The sequence below is a fragment of the Ursus maritimus genome, unplaced genomic scaffold (assembly GCF_017311325.1).
Source record: "Ursus maritimus isolate PB19 unplaced genomic scaffold, ASM1731132v1 scaffold_14, whole genome shotgun sequence".
In the NCBI taxonomy this organism is placed as follows: Eukaryota; Metazoa; Chordata; class Mammalia; order Carnivora; family Ursidae; genus Ursus; species Ursus maritimus.
In genome coordinates, this window is record NW_024423786.1 from 5569588 (window position 1) to 5591917 (window position 22330).

Consider the following 22330-nt stretch of genomic DNA (forward strand, 5'->3'; position numbering starts at 1 on the left):
CGCTGCGTTGGGATCCGCCTCTTGGGTCCCAGTTCCTGGGAGCAGGGGTGAAGCGAGGTGGGGGGCTGAGCGTCTGCGGGGCCCTTGTCTTGCAGCTGCACCAGCTGCCTGTCGGCACAGTGGCGTTGTTTCTGGTGCTCCCAGCAGCATGCCTGCGTCTCCAACCAGTCACGGTGTGAAGCCTCGCCAAATCCCACGGTAAGTTAGGCCTGGGGGGGATGCCCTCTGCCACTTTCATTACTTTTTTTTTTTTTTTAATATGTTGAGAACATTTCCATGTCATTAAATTTTCTTCCGGGCACCAGATCTAACAGCTGCGCTGGGCTCATCACATAACAGCACGTTTAACAATCCCCTATTGTTGGATACATTGATCGCTTCCCATCTCTTTCTTGTGTTCTAATGTAGCCAGGGCATGGTGTGCATCCTTGATTATTCCCCGGAGACCAGTTCTAGAAATGGCACTTTGGGGATGAAAGCGTGGCCATATTTTTACACCTTTAACTCAACTACCTCCAGAAAGCCTGAGCCAGTTTAAACTCCCACCTGCAGGAGGAGGCCCCCTTTCTGCACATTTTGCTATACTGGCTAGTTTTTGCATTTTTTTTTTAAGATTTTATTTATTTGAGAAGAGAGAGAGAAGGAGCACAAGTGGGGGGTGGAGGGCAGAGGGGGAGGGACAAGCTGACTCCTTCCTGAGCAGGGAGCCCAACATGGGGCTTGATCCTAGGACCCTGAGATCATGACCTGAGCCTAAGGCAGACGCTTAACTGACTGAGCTACCCAGGCGCCCCAATACTGGCTAGTTTTTAATTTTACCTGTAACATTTCAACAACCCTGTGGGATCAGGGCAGTTGTCCCTGAGGCCAGGAAGTACCAGGCTGGGACCTTGAATCCAAGCCTCACCTTGGTCTCCCTGTGGGCGCCGGGGACCCCGGGGCAGGTGATTCCTTGGACATAGAAGGTGACCTGGCCTCAGGAACCACATGCTCCCAGGTCTGGTTGCTTCTGCTGGTCCCTCGAGCTCTACAGCTGGCCAGGACCCAGGCCTCCCGGGTGCTCTGGAATGGCTGGATGGAATCAATTACCCTGGGGTGGGCTTGGTGGGGAGCGTTGGGGGACAGGGGGAAATACAAATGAAAATGCCACATACCTTGTGGCTGGTTGGTTTCTGCGGTGTGTTCACTCACAGGGTGGCCTCCTGCCTTTGCCCAAAAAGCTTCTAAGGCCACCCCAGCCTCGGGCCAGGGATGACCAAATGGGATTCCTGAGGCTTTGGCTGGGGCCGTCATGCTCATCCAGGTGGGATGGCTAGACTGAGGCAGGGGTGGGGGTGCCGGGGTTCTGAGACCAGAGCTTATCCCCTCTTAGACCTCTGTCTTGTTTTAGAGTTTTGAGGGGTCAGGGTAAGGCACGAAGTCCCTGCCTGAGGCTCCTCTCTCCAGGAAGGGGATGTTCCTGCCCATTTTCCAGATGGTACGACTAAGGTAACCAATATGGTCCTGGGGGCCCTGGTTCCTAATCAGAGGAGGTCACCCTGGGCATGTGTCCCAGGGAAGCAGCCTCAGTCCCCAGAGCATGGGAAGCCCCAGCCTCTTGGCTCTGGGCTCAGAATCTCATCAGGAATCCTTCAAGCAGGTGCAGAGATCAGTGTGCAGGTGCTAAGGGGGTGCTCCGTGACCCTCACCTGGAATCCTCTGGTCTCTGCACCTCCTTCCTGAGCCTCAGAGCTGCTTTGAAGAAGAGTCATCCAGGAGATTAGGTCAAAGGACTGACACAGTAACATGGGGCTTCTGCCCTGGGAGAGCCCCAGAGGAGTCTCTGGCCAAACCGTAGGGGAGGCCCCCAGGCCTCTGCATTGGACGCCAGGTTTCCAGTCTGGGCCAACCGGGACTCCTGTTCTCGTTTGGGGTCCACATCTTCCAGCCCCCAGCCCAGGGCTCGGTACATAGTAGGGACTCGGTGAACGCGAACGTAAAGCATTTGTGTTGGCAGCCTGAGTCCTGTGCTCTAACCTACAGGGATGGTGGGGTGAGGAGGACCCAGCGTCAACACGGTTCATTCAGCATTGATTGGGCACCCTTTGCAGGCCTGAGTCTGCACGAGCACTGGGAAGGAACCCAGTTAGACACAGTTCTGCCCTCCCCATCATGAGTCAAGAGCCTGAGGTGTGACTTGTGGCCGTGTGATCCTGGGCAAGCTACTGAACCTCTCTGCGCCTGTTTCGCCATCGCTTATTTTACTTGCTTCCTGTAAAAGCGTACATTTTCCTGCTATAAAATGGCCTTGCTTCGCTATGCCGGGAATCTGGAACCGCACCCGTGCACACTAGCTCCATGTGGGGCCCGTAGTAGGGACTCGCTAAAACAGTGGCCGCTTTGCTAGGTCGGCCAGGGAGCCCTTCTCTGGGAAGGGGCCCTCTGTGCAGGGTCCTGACAGGTGCAGAGGAGCTCACCAGCCTGGAGCTGTTTCTGTGGTAGCATCCCATAAACCGTTTCCCCTAGGTCTGCAGCTCTGGGGGCCAGGAACCACGGTGGGGAGCCCAGGGAGGGCCTGTCTTAGAGGATTATGATAATCTCGCAAGAGAAGAGGCAGCCCCCTCCCCAGCCCTGCAGAAGGCTCTGACTGATACTTAAGTTGGCACTTAATTACATCTCAGTTAGCCATGTGGGCGCCATGCTCCTGGTCAGGGGGTGGGCAGGGGAGGTTTGCACATCTGCCCGCGCCCCTCGAGCGCTGGGAGGAGACAGTAGGGCTTGGGCTAGGCCGGGGAGGTGTCCTTGGGGCGGTGCTTGGGGCTGAGTCTCCTGTTACTTTCCCATTCCCTAGTGGGTCCCAGAAGGAGAAAGTGGAGGAGGGGAGAAGAGATGGGAGGGCAGTCCCCCTCGATGGCATGGGAGCCAGTGGGAAGAGTGGTTTAGTAGGAGAAGCGACAGCTTAGGGGGCTGTGAGGGTACAGAAGAGTAGGAAGGGATCCGCTGTGGTGGGTTCAGGGTCCCTGGGCCAGCCACATATTGGGACACCAGTTCTTGACCCTTGTACATGGGAGACACTGAGAAAGACTCTATGAGTGTCAGTGTGGAGACAGGTGAGGCCCTCTGTGAACCAGCACACACTGGGCTACCATTGGGGTTGATGGTGCCTCCTAGCACGGCTGACCCAGCATGTGTCCTCATTCCTGGTGTCCCACCTTCTCAGCTCTGCTGGAGTGGGGGCAATTGGCCGTGGTTTCCTGAACCAGCAGGCTGTGTCCCGCGTGGCACTCCAGCAAAGGGGAGAAGCCACTCAGCCTCTTTCTGAGGTGTCCATGGCTTGGCTTGGGATGGGACAGGGAGGCCCCTGTCCTTTGGTTACATGTGGGGAAACCCTCGTTCAAGCTGGCCTTGCCCCAGCAGAATTAATTGACTTGCGAGTGTGAAGTCTGGGGGGTGCATCACCTTCAGGTATGGCTGGATCCAGGGGTTCCCACCATGTTGTTGGGGCTCCCTGCCTCTCTGGGTGGGCTCCATGCTCAGGCGGCCCTCTCCTTTTGGTCGCCAAGTTGGCCTCAACAGCTCCAGGCAGCCTCCTGATTTCCTGGAAGCCCCAGAAAACAAAAAGAGCTTTTCTCTCCTATTGGTTCTACAGAAGTCCCGTAGCTGACTTTCACTGGCTGAACTAGGGTCACTTATGCTCCCTGAACCAATTGCTGAGGCCAGGGCAGACCCGGACACCCGCCTATCCCTGGGGCTAGGGAGTGGAGTCAGTCTTCCCAAACCACAAGCCTGTGGGGGAAGTTCCCCAAAGGCCAAGCCAGACTTGGAGGCAGATGGCGGGGGCTGGAGGCTAGCAGCAGACGCTCTAGCTGGCCCCATGGAGGGTGAGCCAAGTCTGTGGGGGAAGGTACAGAAGGAGGGCAAAAGTGTGCCGGGACCCTTAGCCTTGGTTCCACTCCTTAGAATGGGTACAAGCACCCAGTGGCCAGGGGATCATAGATAGGGATCAAGGAGAATGGGGGGCCCTCGGGGGTGGTCCCATGTCATTCCCTCTGGGGGGCCTCCTGTAGAAGCTCCCCTGCTCCGATCCTCACCCTCCAGCCCCTCCTGTCAGCCACCTACCCACTGGTGGGGTGGAGCTGGGAGGACAGAGCACAGAGCCCCGGCCAGTTGCAAGGCAGAACTGGCAGCAGCCATGAAAACTGATTGCAAACATGTGGGTTCCATTCTCTGAAATTCCATGGGGTTTACACACGAGACCACGCCAGACAGCAGCTCGGAGGGACAGAGATTTGTGTGTGCTCACACTGAGCCGGACATGGGCTCCTCCCTCCCAGCCCCGCAGAATGGTCAGCTCAGGAGGCCTCACCCGGGCCTGGCCGTGCTGCTGCTTCAGCCAAGGCCTCTGCGGCCTGCACCAGGCGCTGCTCCCGGGGAAACTGACCGGTCTGGGCGAGGGTTCTGGCCTGGTGCTCAGCAAACAGTCGGGACAACTAGGAGGCCTCTGGTGCCGCCCCTTCCATCTTGGGCAAACTGCTCTGCTTCTCTGTGCCCCGATTGCGTAGTCTGTAAAATGGGCGTGATTGTACCTACCTCACAGGGCTGTTGGGAGTTAGGATTTGGTGAATTAATAGGGCGCGGAGTGCTCAGAACCGTCCAGGAGTGCAGGGAGGGCAGCGTGCGCTAGAGGCTAGCGCTGATCCTGGCACGGCCATCGGTCACTGGCCTCCCCTCAAGGCCCAGTGTTATGCTGCGTGCCTGACGTGCCCCTTGAGGAGCTCCCTGTCTGATTAACAGTAAGGGGAAAAGACGCCAGGGAGGCCTCCAAATTCTATCCCCAGAGGCCTTTGCCCTGTTTGGGTGACCTCGAGGTGGACACGCCTGGATCATTGTGTTTCCAGATCTGTCCTCAGCCAGACTTGGGCAGGAAGCGCTCTGGGCTGGAGAGTGGTCAGGCCTTGGTATGGCGTGACTGCTGCAGGGTCCCCAGTCTCCTTCTGTCTCAGGCTCTCAGTGGTCGGCCTTGGAGGGTGAGGAGGCAGGACATGGCCCACCGGGGCCCTCAGGTCTGAAGAGCCTAGTGCAGGGTGGGACTTAGAGCTCAGAGAGGTCACTAAGGTGGCAGGGTGGGCCCAGGCCTGCCCCCTGGTCTCTGCCCCTCGCCCGAGGCCTCGGGTTCAGGCCTGTTTCTGGCCTGGCAGGCAGACAGTGGGAGTTCAAAGACCAGCCCCGCCCTCTGACCTCGGGTATATCACCATGTTTCTGAGCCTCGGGTTCTTGCCTGCCCGCCCTCCCTCCCTCCCTCCCTTCCTTTTTCGAAGTAGCCCCTGCTGCTTCAGGCCTCAGTGGCCATTCCGCCGACATGGGAATGCTGATGCCCAGGCCTGCCCTGGGACTCTGGGGGCTGGCGCCTCTGCCTGGGGGCTGTGACTCTTGCCTGCGGAAGTGGGGAGGGGTGTGGAGCCCGGTGGCACCAAGGTCCTCAGAGCCCGTGTCCCATGGACCATCCAGAAGTCTGGAGTTTCTTTTTTCTGAATCATGTAACGTGTGTCAGCCTGGAAGCCCAGTCTCAGAGAGTGGGTGCAGCCCCTCATTTTATAGCTGGGAAAGACGAGGCCCAGAGATGGGGAGGGGGCCAGCCCTCAGCCCCAGCCTCCTGACCTCCTCGGCAAGGCATTCCCCCAGAGCAGCCACGGGGCACTGCGTCCATCACTGGGCAGCTTATTTCATCACTCTGTGCCTCAGTTTCCTCATCCGTAAAATGGGGCCAATAAAGCCTCCTGCCCAGAGGTTTGTCTTGAGGGTCAAATGAGATGGTGTGTGGGAGACGCTGCGCACGTCGCCTTTGGTGGCGGCCGCCGTCATGATTTTATTCCTAGTGTTTCTCACTGGGCAGGCCGGCAGGTGTCTCCGTGGGGAGGCAGGCTGCCGTGGCCGTGAGTCCTACCCCTTCTGAAATGCTCCGGTGTCACCCTCGCCTCCTTGTGTTTTGACTGCAGAGCCCGCAGGACTGCCCCCAGATTTTGCCCTCACCCCTTGCACCCATGCCCACAGGCAGCTCACGGAGCATCCCAGTGCATCTGGCCAACGTTGCCTTCCAGGTAGGTGGGGGCCAGGCCCAGGTGGGCATGGGCGGAAGGCTGGGGAGCATGCCGTCCCGGATGGGGACCCACGCTCTGGGTCCTCCACCCAGCCTTTGGTTTTGCGTCTCTAAGTTTCCAGGTTCTGTTTGAAAAAACCCCAGTGTGGGTGCAGGGGCTGGAGGAGAGAAGCGGGTGGTGAGGGCCCAGCCCAAGGGACAGCAGGCTGCTGACAGCTCCTGGGTAACTCTGGCCAGGACCCGCTGTGGATGGAAATGCTTTGGCCGGGAGCCCCAGACTCTCCTACCCTCTGATGCTCTCCTGGCAGAGCTGGGCTGCAGCCCACGGGTAGCCCTGGGCCATGTCCTCCCGCCCCGCCCCGCCCCGCCCCTAGGCTGAATTGTGATTCTGGACACACTTCCTCAGTTCAGGGCTGACCTGTCTTACCTGAAGAGTGCCCTGTGCGGCCCCATTCCCCATTCTCCTGATGGGGAATGTCTAGAAAGGGGAAGTAGGTGTACATGACGTAGGGCTGGACTTGCACCCTAGCCCTGGACTCCGGAGACAGTGCTCCTCCCTGCAAGCTGCCTTCACCTCCCCACCCCCGCATGGGGAGGAGGAGATGCGGCTCCTTTCTGGGTCCCTCCTGGGAGGCTGTCTTGGGTGGGAAGCGTTGACGAGTTCTGGAAGTGTGCCAGCCATCCCCCTCCCCACCTCCTAGGGAGTCACCATCTGTTGCTTCCAAGGGGGAGCGGAGGCCTATGACAGCTGTCACACGTGGGGGCCACGTGCTGGGCATCTGGGATGTGTCAGGCAGCCTCGTGGCTGGGGCTGGAGCTCTGCGAGGGGCAGGTGCCCTCGCCCTCTGACTCCACCCTGCAGCGGTTGGGACAGAGCCTCCAGAGCACGAAGGGGCCCGGGCTGGTGTGGAGGGCAGTGCCGCTCCCTGGGGCGACAGGAGCCTGGCAGGGGGAGGCCCGAGCCCTGGGATTGGATCCCGGCTGCTGCTTCCCACTTGTGGAACGTGAGGGACACGTGTCTGCCCTCAGTGTGCCTCAGTGCTCCTGGCCCTCCTGGCCCTGGGCCTGCTTCCAGAACATGGAGGGAAGGGCGGGCAGAGACCCCTGCCTGGGCTCTGCAGCAACCCTGTTTGCTGAGCCTACCCCTTGGGGAGCCTGACGCCTGAGCTCAGAGCTCAACAGCCACCTTCCCATGTTAGTTTCAGAGTGAAGGGGGAGGGGGGCAAAGGGGAGGGGGAGGGGGGGTGCTGACCTGTGTTCTCCTCAGGGTGTCACATCTGCTAACAACAGGGACATAAACAGGAAGTCCTGCCACGAGGCTGGCCTAACACACATGGAACCTGAGTTTTTTCAGTCAGCAAATATTTATCGATACTGTTCCCCAGAGGCCTGTGCTGGGCAAGATGAGGCTGGGGAGTCGGGCCCTGTTTATTTAGTCAACAAACAAGTATCGAGCACCTCCTGTATACTAACAGTAAGCATATATTACTTTCCCACGGTGTGCAGCCCGCTAAAGAGACGTGATTTCCCGTTTCCCCAGCAGCCCTACAGAGTAGGGAAGCCTGTTTCTACCGCCCAGTTTAGGAGTAGAGGAGGCTCAGAGAGGACAGCCACTAGCACAGGGCTGCACAGCTAGGAGGTAGCAGAGCGGGGGTTCCAACTGAGCTCATTCTCTGCCACCCACGGCCTTGGAGGTGTCACAGGGGCCCAGACCCAACCCCACCCCTCCCCAGGGGGCAGGGAGACCAGTGTGAACAGAGACTGGGCAGGGGGATAAGGGTGGTCCTCAACATACAGGGTGGGGGCAGGCTTTAGGAACTTCCTAGAGCCCCTAACAAGCACCCACCCCCTGCTAAATGAACGAATGATCTAATGAGGGGCGCCCACCTGATGTAAGGGGAGGGTCTGGGAAGTCTTTGGAACATGGAGCATTTGAACTGGATTCTGAAGGCTGTGTTGAGTTTTGCTGGGTGGTCAAAAGAGAGACAAGTTGTTTGGGTAGGAGGAAGGGACCGGGCAAAGGCCCGGGGGCAGGACAACCTGTGCCGTGACAAAGAGTGTCCTGCTATGGCTTGGGCGTCGGTCTGTGGGCTAGAGTAGGGGCTGTAAAGGTTCAAAGAACAAGTGGAGGCTCGCTGGGATGAACCTTGAGTGCCAGGCACGCTGAGGAGTCGGGACTTCATGAGCTAAGTAAAAGGCCATTGGTTTAGGCCATTGGGGGATGTCGGTGAGGTTTTCGGTGGCATGGAGAGAACAAGGCCAAAGTTCTAGATTTTCGTGTACTCCTTGTTTCCCTCAAACATTGGACCTGAAGGCCAGGAAGGGCATTCTGCGGGGGGTGGGTAGGGGTCTGGAAGTAGGATTCAGCCGACTCCTCAGGGCAATAGGCCATGATGTGCTGCTGACGGAGATAGAGGGTAATGAGTGCTGATCCGACACTCCTCAACACCGCTGTGTCCCCCAGGGTGAAGCCCTAGAATGTAGCTTTGGGCCAGAGGAGATCTTTGAAGCCATATGGGTGAATGAATCCACGGTACACTGCAACCAGGTGGTGGTGAGTGGTGTGGCCCCAGTGCAGGGGGGTGGGGTGGGGGCGGGAAGGCCTGCACAAGTCCAGATGCTGTGCTCCTTCCTTCCCACCTATTCCCTTCCTCCTTTGGATCCCCCCATCCTCAGCAGCCCTGCCCTCTCCTCTCTCCATGACATCCATCCCCTCCCCCAGCAGAGACCCCGACACCACCCATGCCCCTCATGCTCTTTCTTGTCCTTTTGCAGCTGCACACGACCCAGAAGAGCCAGATGTTTCCACTCAGCCTCCAACTAAAGGGGCAGCCAGCCCGATTCTTGGACAGCCCTGACCCCATGACAGGTATGGGCCCCCATCTACCCCATATGGCCAAGGGGATTCCGCCTTGATGGGTGGGACTCTACCTTGGGGGGCTCGGCCAGTGCTCACTGCACAGTCACAGATGTCCCATCCTGTCGTTCCCTAACACCCAGGTTCTCAGATCTAGCCTTGCTGATCTGTGCCTGGTCCCTGGCTCCGTGCTTATTCACCGAGCAGCTACTCCGGGCCAGACAGCTCTGTGCTGTTGGCTGTGCAGCTGCGGGCCCTTGCTTAGCCTCTCTGAGCCGCATCATCCCCCGTGACAGGAGGCACAGGCCCTCTCACAGAAGGCTTGGTGAGGATTTACTGAGTGTTGCACACAGACCTTCCACTTGTCTGGGACGTAGTTAGCACCCCCAAATGGTGGCTGGTGTCCTTACTGTTCCTACATGCATTGAATCAGTTCCCCAAGAGCCTGTCCATGGGGAGTCTCGGATATCCCTGATGGACATGGGGGCCCCCCACATCCCCACCATGAAGGCCGCAGAGAGACCCCATACCCAAGGCCCTGAAGAACCCTCCCTGTACTCCTTTTGGGCCATTCTGAGGGTCTGAGGCCCTGGTGCCTGCAGAGCCCACATTGCTCAGTGGTTCCCCAGGATCCTGGAGCCCCACTGGGGGGTAAACAGTCCCACTCAGGCCTGGCTGTGAATCCCAGCCCTGCCACTCACAGGCTGTGTGACCTTAGGCAAGTTGTTCCTCCCCTCTGAGCCTCAGTCTCTTATCTGTCAAATGCGGCTAGTAAAGAGCTCCCCCCGATCAAATCATGGTGAGGACAGATGATTTTAATGAGGCTGTGGCTGCACTGTGCTGAGCGCAGGCCCTGGAGGGCTTGGAGAGCCAGGACTCACCTCTGGGAGGGACGCCACAGTGCGAGGATGGGTGCAGAAGGCACCGTGGTCATGGCAGGGGGTTGCTGACCCATGCTGCCTCTGTGTTTCTCCCAGTGGAGGTCTACAACTGCGCCATGGGCAGCCCCGACTGTTCTCAGTGCCTGGGTCGGGAGGACCTGGGACACCTGTGCGTGTGGACTGACAGCTGCCGCCTGCGGGGGCCCCTGCAGCCGCTGCCTGGCACCTGCCCTGCCCCCGAGATCCGCGCGGTAAGCACCCCCACCACGGAGGCCCGTCGCACCCGCGTGCCTACCTGTGCAGCGCACACGGCAGCCGCACGGGCCCTCAGACCTGTGGCTCGTGTGCTCCACACGGCAGGGCGTGTGAGTGCAGCAGCACCTCCCCAGCACCTGCTGGGGCCGGGCCCCCTCCGTGCCGGAGACGCAGCCGTGAGCGCAGCACAGTAGCACCCTCCACACGGAGCTAATGGGGTCGTAGGGGAGGAGGATGGGCAGGAATAAGGAAGGAAACAAATAATTTACATATAGAAGATGGTACGTGCTATGGAGAAAAATAGAGCAAAGAGGGGAGGCTGGGTGGGAGAGATGCCAGGGCTCGGGTCTAGTTTTTATAGTGAGGTCAGGGAAACCTTGCCGATAGGGTGGTCAGCAGTAACCACCAAGCCCCGGTTTTAGGGAAGAAAGTCTTAGGGAGGGATTGTCATTGGCTTAGCCTGGGTCAGGTGCCCCTCCCTGGCCATTAGCTGTGGCCGGGATGCGAGATCATGTGGTCAGACATGGCCACTGGGAGCGGACCTCACTGTCCCCAGGAGACCCCCCCGAATATCATTGACTTTGTGCATGCACACTCACATCCCCACACCCATGTGGGGTCAGTCACCCACACGCACACCCTCCCGGGCAGCCCCAGGGACCTGTCAAATGAGCAGGGGTCCCAGCCCTGTCAGAGCCGGAACCTTCTAAGCAGCAGGTGGCCGTGGTCCTGCCTCCTCCTGGGTGTGTGAAGTAGTGGGGGAGGGGGGAGGCTGCTGTCGGTCCAGCCTCAGAACGTCATTCATCCTCTGTCACCTGGCAGATCGAGCCCCTGAGTGGCCCCTTGGACGGCGGGACCCTGTTGACCATCCGAGGCAGGAACCTAGGCCGGCGGCTTAGTGACGTGGCCCATGGCGTGTGGATTGGCAGCGTGGCCTGTGAGCCCCTGGCTGACAGATACACGGTGTCAGAGGAGTGAGTAGTGGGCAGTCCCGGGATGGTTCTGAATGACCTCTAGCGACCCGCGCCCAACAGCGCCAGCCGCAGCTCTGCCCTCCCCTCTCCCCTCGGCCGTTCCACCCTCCTCGGTGGCCTGCTGCTCCCCAGAAATGGCCCACCGCCAGGTCTCCTGGACCTTGCTCAAGCCATTCCCCCTCCCTGTGTGTCCTGCCTTTTTCTGCTCTGGCCACTCCTCTTTAGCCTTCAAGTTCCCATGTTCCCTCCCATGTTCCCCTAGACCAGCTCCACTTCCACAGAAGCCTTGCGCTGATAAAAAAACCAAACAAAGCAACAACAACAGTGAAAACCTTGCAATTAACAAAGTGTGGGGCTGCTGGTATGGTACAAAGGTCTGGGCCTACAGCTGTGGGGCCTGGCCCAGAGGGGCTCTAGAAAAGTCAGGAGTGAGCTGGCTTTCCTTTTGCGGGGGCTGGAAGTCCGGCTGCAGAAGGCCATCAGTCTACCAGCCTAGCCAATGTTCTCATGGTTGGAGAATGTTCAGGTCCAAAGAGACCATCTCAGCCAGCCCCTTTTTCATATAGTTGCGGAACTGTGGAAAGTCATGGGGCGGGGGTAGTCCTGAGGAAGAGCCTGGCATCAGGGTGACCCTTGGGGGTTCCAGAGTGGCTGTTTTCCAACTGATCAGTATTTTGATGGGGTGATGCTGTTGGGTGTCCTGGCCACATGGCAGCCCCAGCTGTGAGTGGAGGGGTGGGTAGCTGAGTGCAAGGCGGGGGAGCTCACACACCCTCAGGGTATCCTGGGGGGCATTACTCAAGGGAGACTACCCAGCCCCTGAGACCCTCCGGCTGCTCCGCTGACCAGAGCTGCCTCCCCCCAGGATTGTGTGTGCCACAGGGCCAGCCCCAGGGACATTCTCGGACGTGGTGACGGTGAACGCCTCTAAGGAGGGCAGGTCACGGGAGCGCTTCTCCTATGTGGTAAGGGAGGCCGTGCCCACCTTCCGCCCACCCCACCAGGCACACTCCTGGGGGACAGCCTGAGGCCTGACCACCTGTCTTTCTGCCCACAGCTGCCCTTGGTCCAATTCCTGGAGCCTGACAAGGGCCCCAAGGCCGGGGGCACCAGGATCACAATCCATGGGAGCGACCTCCATGTGGGCTCCGAGCTCCAAGTCCTGGTGAACGACACAGAGCCCTGCACAGAGCTCGTGTAAGCCCCTGGGACCGGGCCACCCCTTCCAGCCCCGGGCAACTGGAGGGCTGAGGGGCTAAAGGGGTGGAGGGACATCCTTGCACCAAGCGTTACTTGGGTCCTCACTGGTTCTGTCCCTTTGGCCAAGCTCCTCTCCCTCTCTGAGCCTCAGTTTCCTCATCTGGTAAGAACAGTAGTTGTGAGTAGTACTCTGTGCCTGGCATACAGTAGGTGCTTCATAAGTGACAGTTGCGGTGAAAATGGTGATGCTTGTACACATTCTGAGATCCTCTGGCTGGCCCAGGGCTGTGTCTGCTGGCAGGGGTGTGGTCCGCAACCTCTTGGTGAAATGCCTCTGTCTTTATTATGCACTTAGCGTGTACCAGGCCCCAAGGATGGGCATTGCTGTGGATACTAAGAAGAGCCCAGCGCAGTCTCCGCCCTCAGGGGAAAGCAGACACTCCCATAGGAAATAGAAACATCTGAGATTGGGGAAAAAGTCAATGCTGTCTCCGAGCCACTCCTCAGCAGGGGTGGCCATTGAGAGAGGAGCTCTGGGAAGGCTTCTTGGATGATGTGGGATGGGGCAGGAAGCGGGGAAGGACGGGCACTGAGGAGGCCTGGCACCCAGGCCAAGTGCACGGGCTTGCGCCCTGGGCGATGGGGCAGGTGGGAGCGACCGGAGGAGGGGGCCGCACTGACGATGCCCCTGCCCTTCCGCAGGCGCACGGACACCAGCATCGCCTGCACGATGCCTGAGGGCGCCCTGCCGGCCCCTGTGCCTGTGTGCGTGCGCTTCGAGCGCCGGGGCTGCGTGCACAGCAACCTCACCTTCCAGTACATGCAGAACCCGGTCATCACGGCCATCAGTCCCCGCCGCAGCCCCGTCAGGTGAGACCCCAGACCCGGTCCCCCCGGCTGAGCTCGCTCTCTGGGGCTGCAGTTGGGCTGACGGGGCTTGCCGTCTCCCACAGTGGCGGCAGGACCATCACGGTGGCTGGCGAGCGTTTCCACATGGTACAGAACGTGTCCATGGCCGTGCACCACATCGGCCGGGAGCCCACGGTGAGGGGGCAAGGGGCCGCGGCGGGTGGGGAGCAGCCCGTACCCTGATGGACCAGCCCTCACCCTGCCGCATCTCCCCTATCTCTGTCTCTCGCTCTCTCTGTCTCCTGAAACTCAATCATCTCTCCCCACTTCTCCGGATCTGTCTGTCCATCCCCAACCTTGGCCCTGGCCTCCCCTACCAGCTCTGCAAGGTTCTCAACTCCACCCTCATCACCTGCCCGTCCCCGGGGGCCCTGAGCAATGCCTCGGCACCCGTGGACTTCTTCATCAACGGGCGGGCCTACGCTGACGAGGTGGCCGTGGCCGAGGAGCTGCTGGAGCCCGAGGAGGCGCGGCGGGGCGGCAGGTTCCGCCTGGACTACCTCCCCGACCCGCAGTTCTCCACGGCCAAGAGGGAGAAGTGGATCAAGCACCACCCCGGGGAGCCCCTCACCCTGGTCATCCACGTGAGTGCCAGCGGGTGCCGGGGGGGCGTGAGTGGGGCCGGGCTCGGCCGCAGACCTCGGCGAGCACCCTCACTCTGCTCCCGCAGAAGGAGCAGGACAGCCTGGGGCTCGAGAGCCACGAGTACCGGATCAAGATAGGCCAAGTGGCCTGTGACATCCAGATTGTCTCGGATAGAGTCATCCACTGCTCGGTCAACGAGTCCCTGGGCACAGCTGAGGGCCAGTTGCCCATCACGGTGAGTGAACGGGGCGCCCCAGGTGGAGGCGGCCTGGCCCCCGGCCCTGCCCCATCTGCCTGAGTGCCTACGCCTTCCCTGCGTGTCAGAGCTAAGCATTTTCGTGCTCAGTGGATGAGGCAAGGGGAGCAAAGCGGAGCTTTACATGCCCACTTGACAGATGAGACCCAAGAACTTAGTGACCTGCTCCAGGTCAGTGATCAGCCCCGGATAGGCCTGCGGGGCTGGACTTTCAGAGACCATAAGAAGTTGCCCCCGCTCCACCCGATGCTCCCCCCAGAGTCTGGGTTGCCAGTTACCACGCAGGGTCACAGAGGGGAGGGAAACAGGAGGAGAGCAGAGAGGGCCCAGAAGTGGGACCTTTTCTATGCTGTACCTGCTTGCATGCCTCCTGGGATGGGGAGCTCCCTCCCTCCCAGGCAGCTCATGCTGCCCAGCATGGGCAAACTCTGACCGGGAAAACTCCCTTTCACCCACACCCCAGTCCCAGTTATGTCCTCTGAATCCTCAGACTTTGGCTGCCCCCCGGGTCCTTGAACAGCCCTCCAGGTACTGGCTGCGACAGCAGCCTGGCCCTGTGAACTGCCCTGCCTCTGGCTTCTCCACGGCTTCTCCCAGGCTGCAATAAAAAACACAGCCTCCTGTACTGTGTCCCCTCTCTCTCGGCCAGGCCTGCCAAGCAGCCTCTCATTTAGCCCTCAGGGCATCCCCAGGAGGTGGGCGTGGTTATCTCTGTTATAGATGTGGCATCTGAGGTTCAGAGAGGTTAGGTGGCTTGCCCAGGACCCCATAGCTAGTGAGGAGAGGAGCCAAGGTACAAGTCTGGGGAAGCTACAGCCCCCTCCCCCCACCTCCACACAGATCCAGGTAGGGAACTTCAACCAGACCATCGCCACGCTGCAGCTGGGGGGCAGCGAGACGGCCATCATTGTGTCCATCGTCATCTGCAGTGTCCTGCTGCTGCTCTCTGTGGTTGGTAAGGAGCCCTTCGCTCATGACGCCTGGGAGGGCAGACCTGCCCCACCTGGTCCCAGCCCCTCCGAAGACTGGCAGATGGGAGAAAAGGCATGATGGGCTGGGGACACAGCTTGAGCGAAGGCCTGGCGGTGGGTCACTCACTGACAGGCTTGCTCTGGCTATGGCTCACGTGGGCGGAAGGGGTAGATGCTGGGGGACGTGCTGTGTCCAGGCGGCGGGGCCCCGAGTGCCTGGCAGAGGAACTTGGAACCTTGTCCTCTGGGCAATAAGGAGCTGAAGGAACTTAGAAGAAGGTTGTTCAGGGAAGATTAACCTACATATTTGGTAGGCTATCCCACTAGTAAAATAGTGGTTATGAAGTTGATACAGTTGATCTTTGAACAACGTGGGGTTAGGGGCGCTGACCCCCACACAGTCAGAAGTCCATGTATAAGTTTTGATTCCCCCAAAATTTAACTACTGGTAGCTTCCTGTTGCCTGGAAGCCTGACTGATAACATGAACAATCAACACATATTTTGTATGTTCTCCGTATTACGTATTGGCGTTCTTATAATAAAGTAAGCTAGAGAAGAGAAAATGTTATCAAGAAAATCATAAGGAAGAGGGGCGCCTGGGTGGCTCAGTCGGTTACGCGTCTGCCTTCAGCTCAGGTCATGATCCCAGGGTCCTGGGATCGAGCCCCGCATCGGGTTCCCTGCTCAGCCGGGAATCTACTCCGTTGCCCTCTGCTCCTTCCCCCCACTCATGTGTGCGCACTGTCATCCCCCCAATAAATAAATTTTTAAAAATCTTAGAAGAGAATCATAAGGAAGAAAAAAATACATTTACAGTTTTTACTGTATTTATTTTTAAAAATCTGCATCCAAATGGACCCGCACCGTTCAAATGCAGTTGTTCAAGGGTCGGCTGCGTGTGTGTGTGTGTGTGTGTGTGTGTGTGTGTGTATTTCCTCCTTCCCCACCCCAGAAAGTTAATAGAATACTGCTGTGTAATCTTTTAAATGTTTCATAGTTTCTTGATCTTTTAAATGTTTCACAAGTTAACACCTGGTCATTGTGGAAAGAATTGAAAATGATTTAAAAAAAAAAGAAAGAAAGAAAACAGCAATCATTCATTAATTCTCTCACCCAGGGAAAGTCACTGTTTACCCCTATTTTTTATTGAATTATAATTGACATACAATATCATATTAGTTTCAGGTACACAACATAGTGATTCAGTATTTTTATAGCGTTACCTTCTGTCACCTTACAAAGATATTACAATGTTATTGACTATATTCCCTGTGTTGTACAATAGGTCCCCGAGGCTTATTTATTTTATAAGTAGAAGTTTATACGTCTTAATCCCCTTTACCTATTTCATCCAATCCCCCACACTCCTCCCCTCTGTCAACCACAAGATTGTTTTCTGTATCTATGAGTCTGTTTCTGTTTTGTTTTGTTGGTTTGTTTGTTTTTCGATTTCAAATATAAGTGAAATCACATAGCATTTGTCTTTCTCTGTTGGACTTCATGGCATAACACCCTCTAGGTCCATCCGTGTTGTCACAAATGGCAAGATTTCATTCTTTTTCAGGGCTGAGTAACATTTCACTGTATCCATACCCTGCATCTTCTTTATCCGTTCATCTCTCCGCGGACACTTGGGCTGCTTATGTCTTGGCTCTTGTAAAGAACGCTGCAGCGAACAGATGGATGCGTGTATCTTTTTGAATTCGTTATTGCATTTTCTTCAGACAAATACCCAGAAGTGGAATTGCTGGGTCCTAGGACAGTTGCATTTTTAATCTTTGAGGACCCTCCATACTGTTTTCCACAGTATGATGGCTGCATCGATTTACGTGCCCACCAGTAGTTTACCAGGGTTCCCTTTCCTCCACAGCCTCACCAACGCGTGTTATTTCTTGTCATTTTGATACCAGCCATTCTGACAGGTGTGAAGTGATATCCCATTGTGGTCGTGATTTGCATTTCCCTGATGATTAGTGACGATGAGCATCTTTTCATGTGTCTGTTGGCCATCTGCATGTTTTCTTTGGAAAAATGTCTATGTAGGTCCTCTGCCCATTTGTTAATCAGATTGTTTGTTTTTTTGTTTTTTTAGTTGTATGAATCTTTATATATTTTGGATATCAACATTTTATTGGATATATTGTGTGCCAGTATTGTCTTTCATTTATTTAGGAAGTTGCCTTTTTGTTTTATGGATGGTTTCCTTCACCGTCCCAAAGCTTTTTAGTTGGATGTAGTCCCATTTGTTTATTTTTGCTTCTGTTGCTCTTGCCTGAGGAGACAGATCCAAAAAAATACTGCTAAGACCGATGTCCAAGAGCTTACTGCCTACGTTTTCTTCTAAAAGTTTTATGCTTTCAAGCCTCACATTTAGTCTTTAATTCATTTTGACTTTATTTTTCCATGTGGTGTAAGAAAGTGGTCTAACTTCATTCTTTTGCATGTGGCTGTCCAGATTTCCCAGCACCATTTATTGAAGAAACTGTCTTTTCCCCATTGTGTATTCTTGCTTCCTTTGTTGAAGATTAATTGACTATGTAAGTATGAGTTTATTTATAGACTATTCTAGTCCATTGATCTATGTGCTTGGTTTTATGCCAGTACCATACTGCTTTGATTATAATAGCTTTGTGGTGTAGTTTGAAATCTGGGAGCATGATGCCTCCTGCTTTGTTCTTCTTTCTCAAGATTACGTTGGCTATTTGGGGTCTTTTGTGGTTCCATTTACATTTTAGGATTACTTATTCTAGTTCTGTGAAAAATACCACTGGTATTTTGATAGGGATTGCATTGAATTTGTAGATTGCTTTGGGTAGTATGGACATTTTCACAATACTTCTTCCAGTGTATGAGCAGTGTATAACTTCCCATTTTTTGGTGTCCTCTTCAATTTTTCTCATCAATGTCTTAGTGTTCAGAGTACGCTTTTTTTTTACCTCCTTGATTAAATTTATTCCTAAGTATTTTATTCTTTTTGATGCAATTGTAAATAATATTCTTTTCTTATTTCTCTTTCTGAATACTTCTTTATTAGTGTATAGAAACACTGTAGATTTCTGTGTATTAATATTACATCCTGCAACTTGACTGAATTTGTTTAGTGGTTGTAATAGTTTTTTTGGTGGAGTATTTAGGGTTTTCTGCGTGTATTATATCACCTGCAAACAGTGACAGTTTTACTTCTTTTTTTCCAATTTGGATGCCTTTTATTTCTTTTTCTTGCCTAATTGCTGTGGCTACGACCTCTAAATGCTATGTTGAATAAAATTGGTGAGAAAGGGCATCCTTCCTGATCTTAGAGGAAACACTTTCGGTTTTACACCATTGAGTTTAGTATTAGCTGTGGGTCTGTCCTATATGGCCTTTATTGTGTTGAGGTACATTCCCTCTATACCCACTTTGTTGAGAGTTTTTATCATAAGTAGATGTTGAATTTTGTCAAATTCTTTTTCTGCATCTATTGAGATGATCATATGATTCCTATCCTTCATTTTTATGTTAATGTGGTGTATTACATTGTGTGATTTGTGGCTGTTAAACCATCCTCTTGTCCCTGCAATGAGTCCCACTTGGTCATGGTGTATGATCCTTCTAATGTATTTTTGAATGTGGTTTGGTAATATTTTGTTGCGGGTTTTTGCACCTTTGTCCATCAGTGATATTGGCCTGTAGTTCTCTTTTTTTGTAGTGTCTCTGTCTGATTTTGGTATGAGGGTAATGATGGCTTCATAAAATGAGTTTAGAAATGTTCCTTCCTCTTCAGTTGTTTGGAATTATGTCAAGAGGATAGGTATTAACTCTTCTTTAAATGTTTGATAGAATTCACCAGGGAAGCCATTTGGACCTGGACTTCTGTTTTCAGGGAGTTTTTTGATTACTGATTTAATGTCATTACTAGCAATCAGTCTATTCAGATTTTCTATTTCACGATTCAGTCTTAAAATATTGTGTATTTCTAGGAATTTGGCCATTTTTTCCAGGTTGTCTAATTTGTTGGTATATAATTGTATAGTATTCTCTTTTGTATTTCTGTGGTATCAGTTATAATTTCTCTATTTTCATTTCTGGTTTAATTTAGTCCTCTGTTTTTTTTGTCTTGATGAGTCTGGCTAACAGTTTGTCGATTTTGTTTCTTTTCAAAGAACCAGCACTTGGTTTCATTGATCTTTTCTATTTTTTAGTCTATTTTGTTTATTTCTGCTCTGATCTTTATTTCCTTCCTTCTCCGAACTTTGAGTTTTGTTCTCCTTTTTCTACTTCCTTTAAAATTAAATCATTTGAGACTTTCCTTCTTTCCTGAGGTATCACTATGAACTTCCCTCTTAGGATGGTTTTTGCTGCGTCCCAAAGATTTTGGACTGTTATTTTTTTTTTTCATTTTCATTCGTCTCTATGTATTTTTTGATTTCCTCTTTGACTTCTTCATTTTCTCCTTGGTTGTTCGGTAGCATGTTGTTTAGTCTCTACATGTTTGTGCCTTTTCCCATTTTCTTCCTGTAATTAATTTCTAGTTTCATTCTGTTGTGTCAGAAAAAATGTTTGATATTACTTCAGTTTTGTTAAATTTGTTGAGGCTTGTTTTTGGCTTAACACGTGACCCGTCCTGGAGAACGTTCCATGTGCACTTGAAAAGAATGTGTATTTTGCTGTTTTTGGATGGAATGTTCTGTATGTATCTGTTAAGTCCACCTGGTCCAGCGTGTCATTTAAGGCTGATGTTTCCTTATTGATTTTCTGTCTGGATGATCTATCCATTGAAGTAAGTGGGGTGTTAAAGTCCCCTACCCGTATTGCGTTGCTGTCTATTTCTCCCTTTAGGCCTGTTAATATTTGCCTGGTATGTTTAGGTATGTTCAGTGCATCGATCTTTACAAATGTTCTAATTCTTTTGGCAGATTGACCCCTTTATCATCCTTCTTTGTCCTTTATTACAGTCTTTGTTTTAAAATCTATCTTGTCTGATGTAAGTATTGCTACCCCAGCTTTCTTTTCTTTTCCATTTGGGTGAAACATGTTTTCCCAGGCCCTTACTTTCAGTCTGTGTGTGTCCTTAGATGTGAACTGAGTCTCTCATAGGCTGCCTATAGATGGGGCTTGGTTTGGTTTGGTTTTTGTTTTTGTTTTTTTAATCCACTCATCCACCCTGTGTCTCTTGATTGGAGAATTCAGTCCATTATTTTTAAAGTAATTATTGGTAGGTGTGTAATTACTGTCTTTTCATAAATTGTTTTCTGGCTGTTTTTGTAGTTTTTCTCTGTTCCTTTCTTCTTCTCTTTCTCTCTTCCCTTGTGGTTTGAAAGTTTTCTTTAGTGGTATGTTTAGATTTTTTCTTTCTTTCTTTTCTTTTGTGTATTTTATATGTTTTTTCCTTTGTGGTTACCATGAGGTTCACATATAATATGTTATGTATATACGTCTCTTTTTAAGTTAATAGTAAGTTAATTTTGAATACATTCCAGAGCTTTATGTTTTTACTCCCCTATTATATATATAATATATATAAAATATATATGTGTATATATATTTTAAGACTTTTTTATTTGAGAGAGAGAGAGAGAGCAGGAGAGGCAGAGGCAGAGGGAGACGGAGAGAGAGGATCTCAAGCAGACTCTGCAATGGGCATGGAGCCCAATGTGGGGCTTGATCTCACAATCCTGAGATCATGACCTGAGCCAAAACCAAGAGGCAGATGCTTAAACCAAGACCCAGGCACATCCCCCCACCATTTTATATTTTTCATGACCACATTTTACATGTTTATTTTATGTATCTAACTATCATATTTTAATAAATTTTACTACTTTTGTCTTACCCTTTATACTTGCTTTATAAGTGTTTGACCCACTATCTTTATTTTATAATGTTTACCACTATTTTAAGACACACACACACACACACACACACACACTTCTTTTTATAAGAATGGGACATCAGAATTATTTTCCTGGGCGTTCCCCAGCCCTTTACCCTGTAGGAGTTTTCAGCCCACCAGGGAGGGGAGGACTGCAGGCTGAAGGCACCCGGCCACTTCCCACACCCTCCCCAGAGGAGGTGGAGAGGAAGCCAGCAGGACCTCTCCCTCCAGGCCGGGCCCTGTACACGGCCATGGGCCAACAGATGTTTTCCAAAGGGCTCTCCAGGCCTGACCTGCCTCTCCACTGCCCGCAGCCCTGTTCGTCTTCTGCACTAAGAGCCGCCGCGCAGAGCGCTACTGGCAGAAGACTCTGCTGCAGATGGAGGAGATGGAATCTCAGATCCGGGAGGAAATCCGGAAAGGTAGCCGGCGGGGACCACGGAGGGCTGTGGACCTTGGCTTTGCCATCTGGGGAATGGGTTTGAGATCTACTCACAGCTCCCTGCCAATCTGCCAGGCTTTGCCGAGCTGCAGACGGACATGACTGATCTGACCAAGGAGCTGAACCGCAGCCAGGGCATCCCCTTCCTGGAGTATAAGCACTTTGTGACCCGCACTTTCTTCCCTAAGGTCAGCCCGCGCCCTTGCCAGCCACCTCAGGGGCTCCTTGATCTCGTTCTGAGCCATGCCAGACTAGAGGGCATTTTTAAGCAGATGGGAAGACGTGGTGCCATATGGGCCCCTTGAGCAGTGCGTAACCTGCATACACGCTCATGGCAGCCTTGGCCACCTGCCCTCACCTGCCAAGGGAGGGGGCCCAGTTTCTCCCCTCACTTTTCTTCTGTACTCATTTGATGTCTGATTGTCCATATGGAAGCCGGCTACTAGCCCCACTGTCCTCCTGGGGTGTAAGACCGGCCTCTCCCTTCATTGAGGGGGCGAGTAGAGGTGTCCCAGGCTCTCCTAAGCCCCCGGTGTCCCACCTGCCTCTCTTAGTGCTGGGTCCCTTCCCAGCCAGGCTTTGGTCTCTACATTCCCTCCTCTTGCCCACTGGACTCTGCCTCAAGCCTCCCACCCCTCTTTGTGTTCTAGGGGCTACCGCCCTGTCTCCATCTTCCCTGGCCTGGCCAGAGCATTTATGCTGGTGGCTGGTGACCTGCCTCTTGTCCTGTCCACACTGCTCACCACGCAGCAGCCCCAGCAAGGCCGTACCGTGGTCCTTGCTGGCCTCTCTGCTCTTTCTCCCATTCTGTGCTGTTTCTTTTGCTTCCTCTTAAGCCTCGTGCCCTCTTGCATTGAACACCCTGCATCATGAGGTTCTTTTCCTTCCTTTTCCCCCACGAAGCCCCTCGGGCCGCCCCTCCCTGCTTCTCTGGACCCTTAAGGCCCCTGGGCATGGCCCACTGCCTCTCCTTCCTTCACAAGTTATCCCTTTGCATTTGTGGGCGGTCCCGGCACGCCAGTCAGGGGAGACCACAGCCCTGCTGAGATGCCGGGGGGGGGGGGGGGT

General features: G+C 53.9%; 1 protein-coding gene across 1 annotated transcript in view; it reads left to right on the forward strand.

The window, feature by feature from the left end:
• The window catches only part of PLXND1 (plexin D1), a 56562-nt gene that overhangs the window by 24069 nt on the left and 10163 nt on the right, over positions 1-22330 (forward strand). The window contains exons 8-22 of the mRNA XM_040628421.1: positions 96-198; positions 5976-6077; positions 8541-8630; positions 8852-8945; positions 9911-10065; positions 10892-11043; positions 11909-12008; positions 12101-12240; positions 12946-13113; positions 13197-13287; positions 13473-13736; positions 13823-13972; positions 14834-14948; positions 21135-21242; positions 21338-21450. Coding sequence (XP_040484355.1) covers positions 96-198; positions 5976-6077; positions 8541-8630; positions 8852-8945; positions 9911-10065; positions 10892-11043; positions 11909-12008; positions 12101-12240; positions 12946-13113; positions 13197-13287; positions 13473-13736; positions 13823-13972; positions 14834-14948; positions 21135-21242; positions 21338-21450 — 1945 coding nt within the window. The remainder of the gene's footprint in view (positions 1-95; positions 199-5975; positions 6078-8540; positions 8631-8851; positions 8946-9910; positions 10066-10891; positions 11044-11908; positions 12009-12100; positions 12241-12945; positions 13114-13196; positions 13288-13472; positions 13737-13822; positions 13973-14833; positions 14949-21134; positions 21243-21337; positions 21451-22330) is intronic.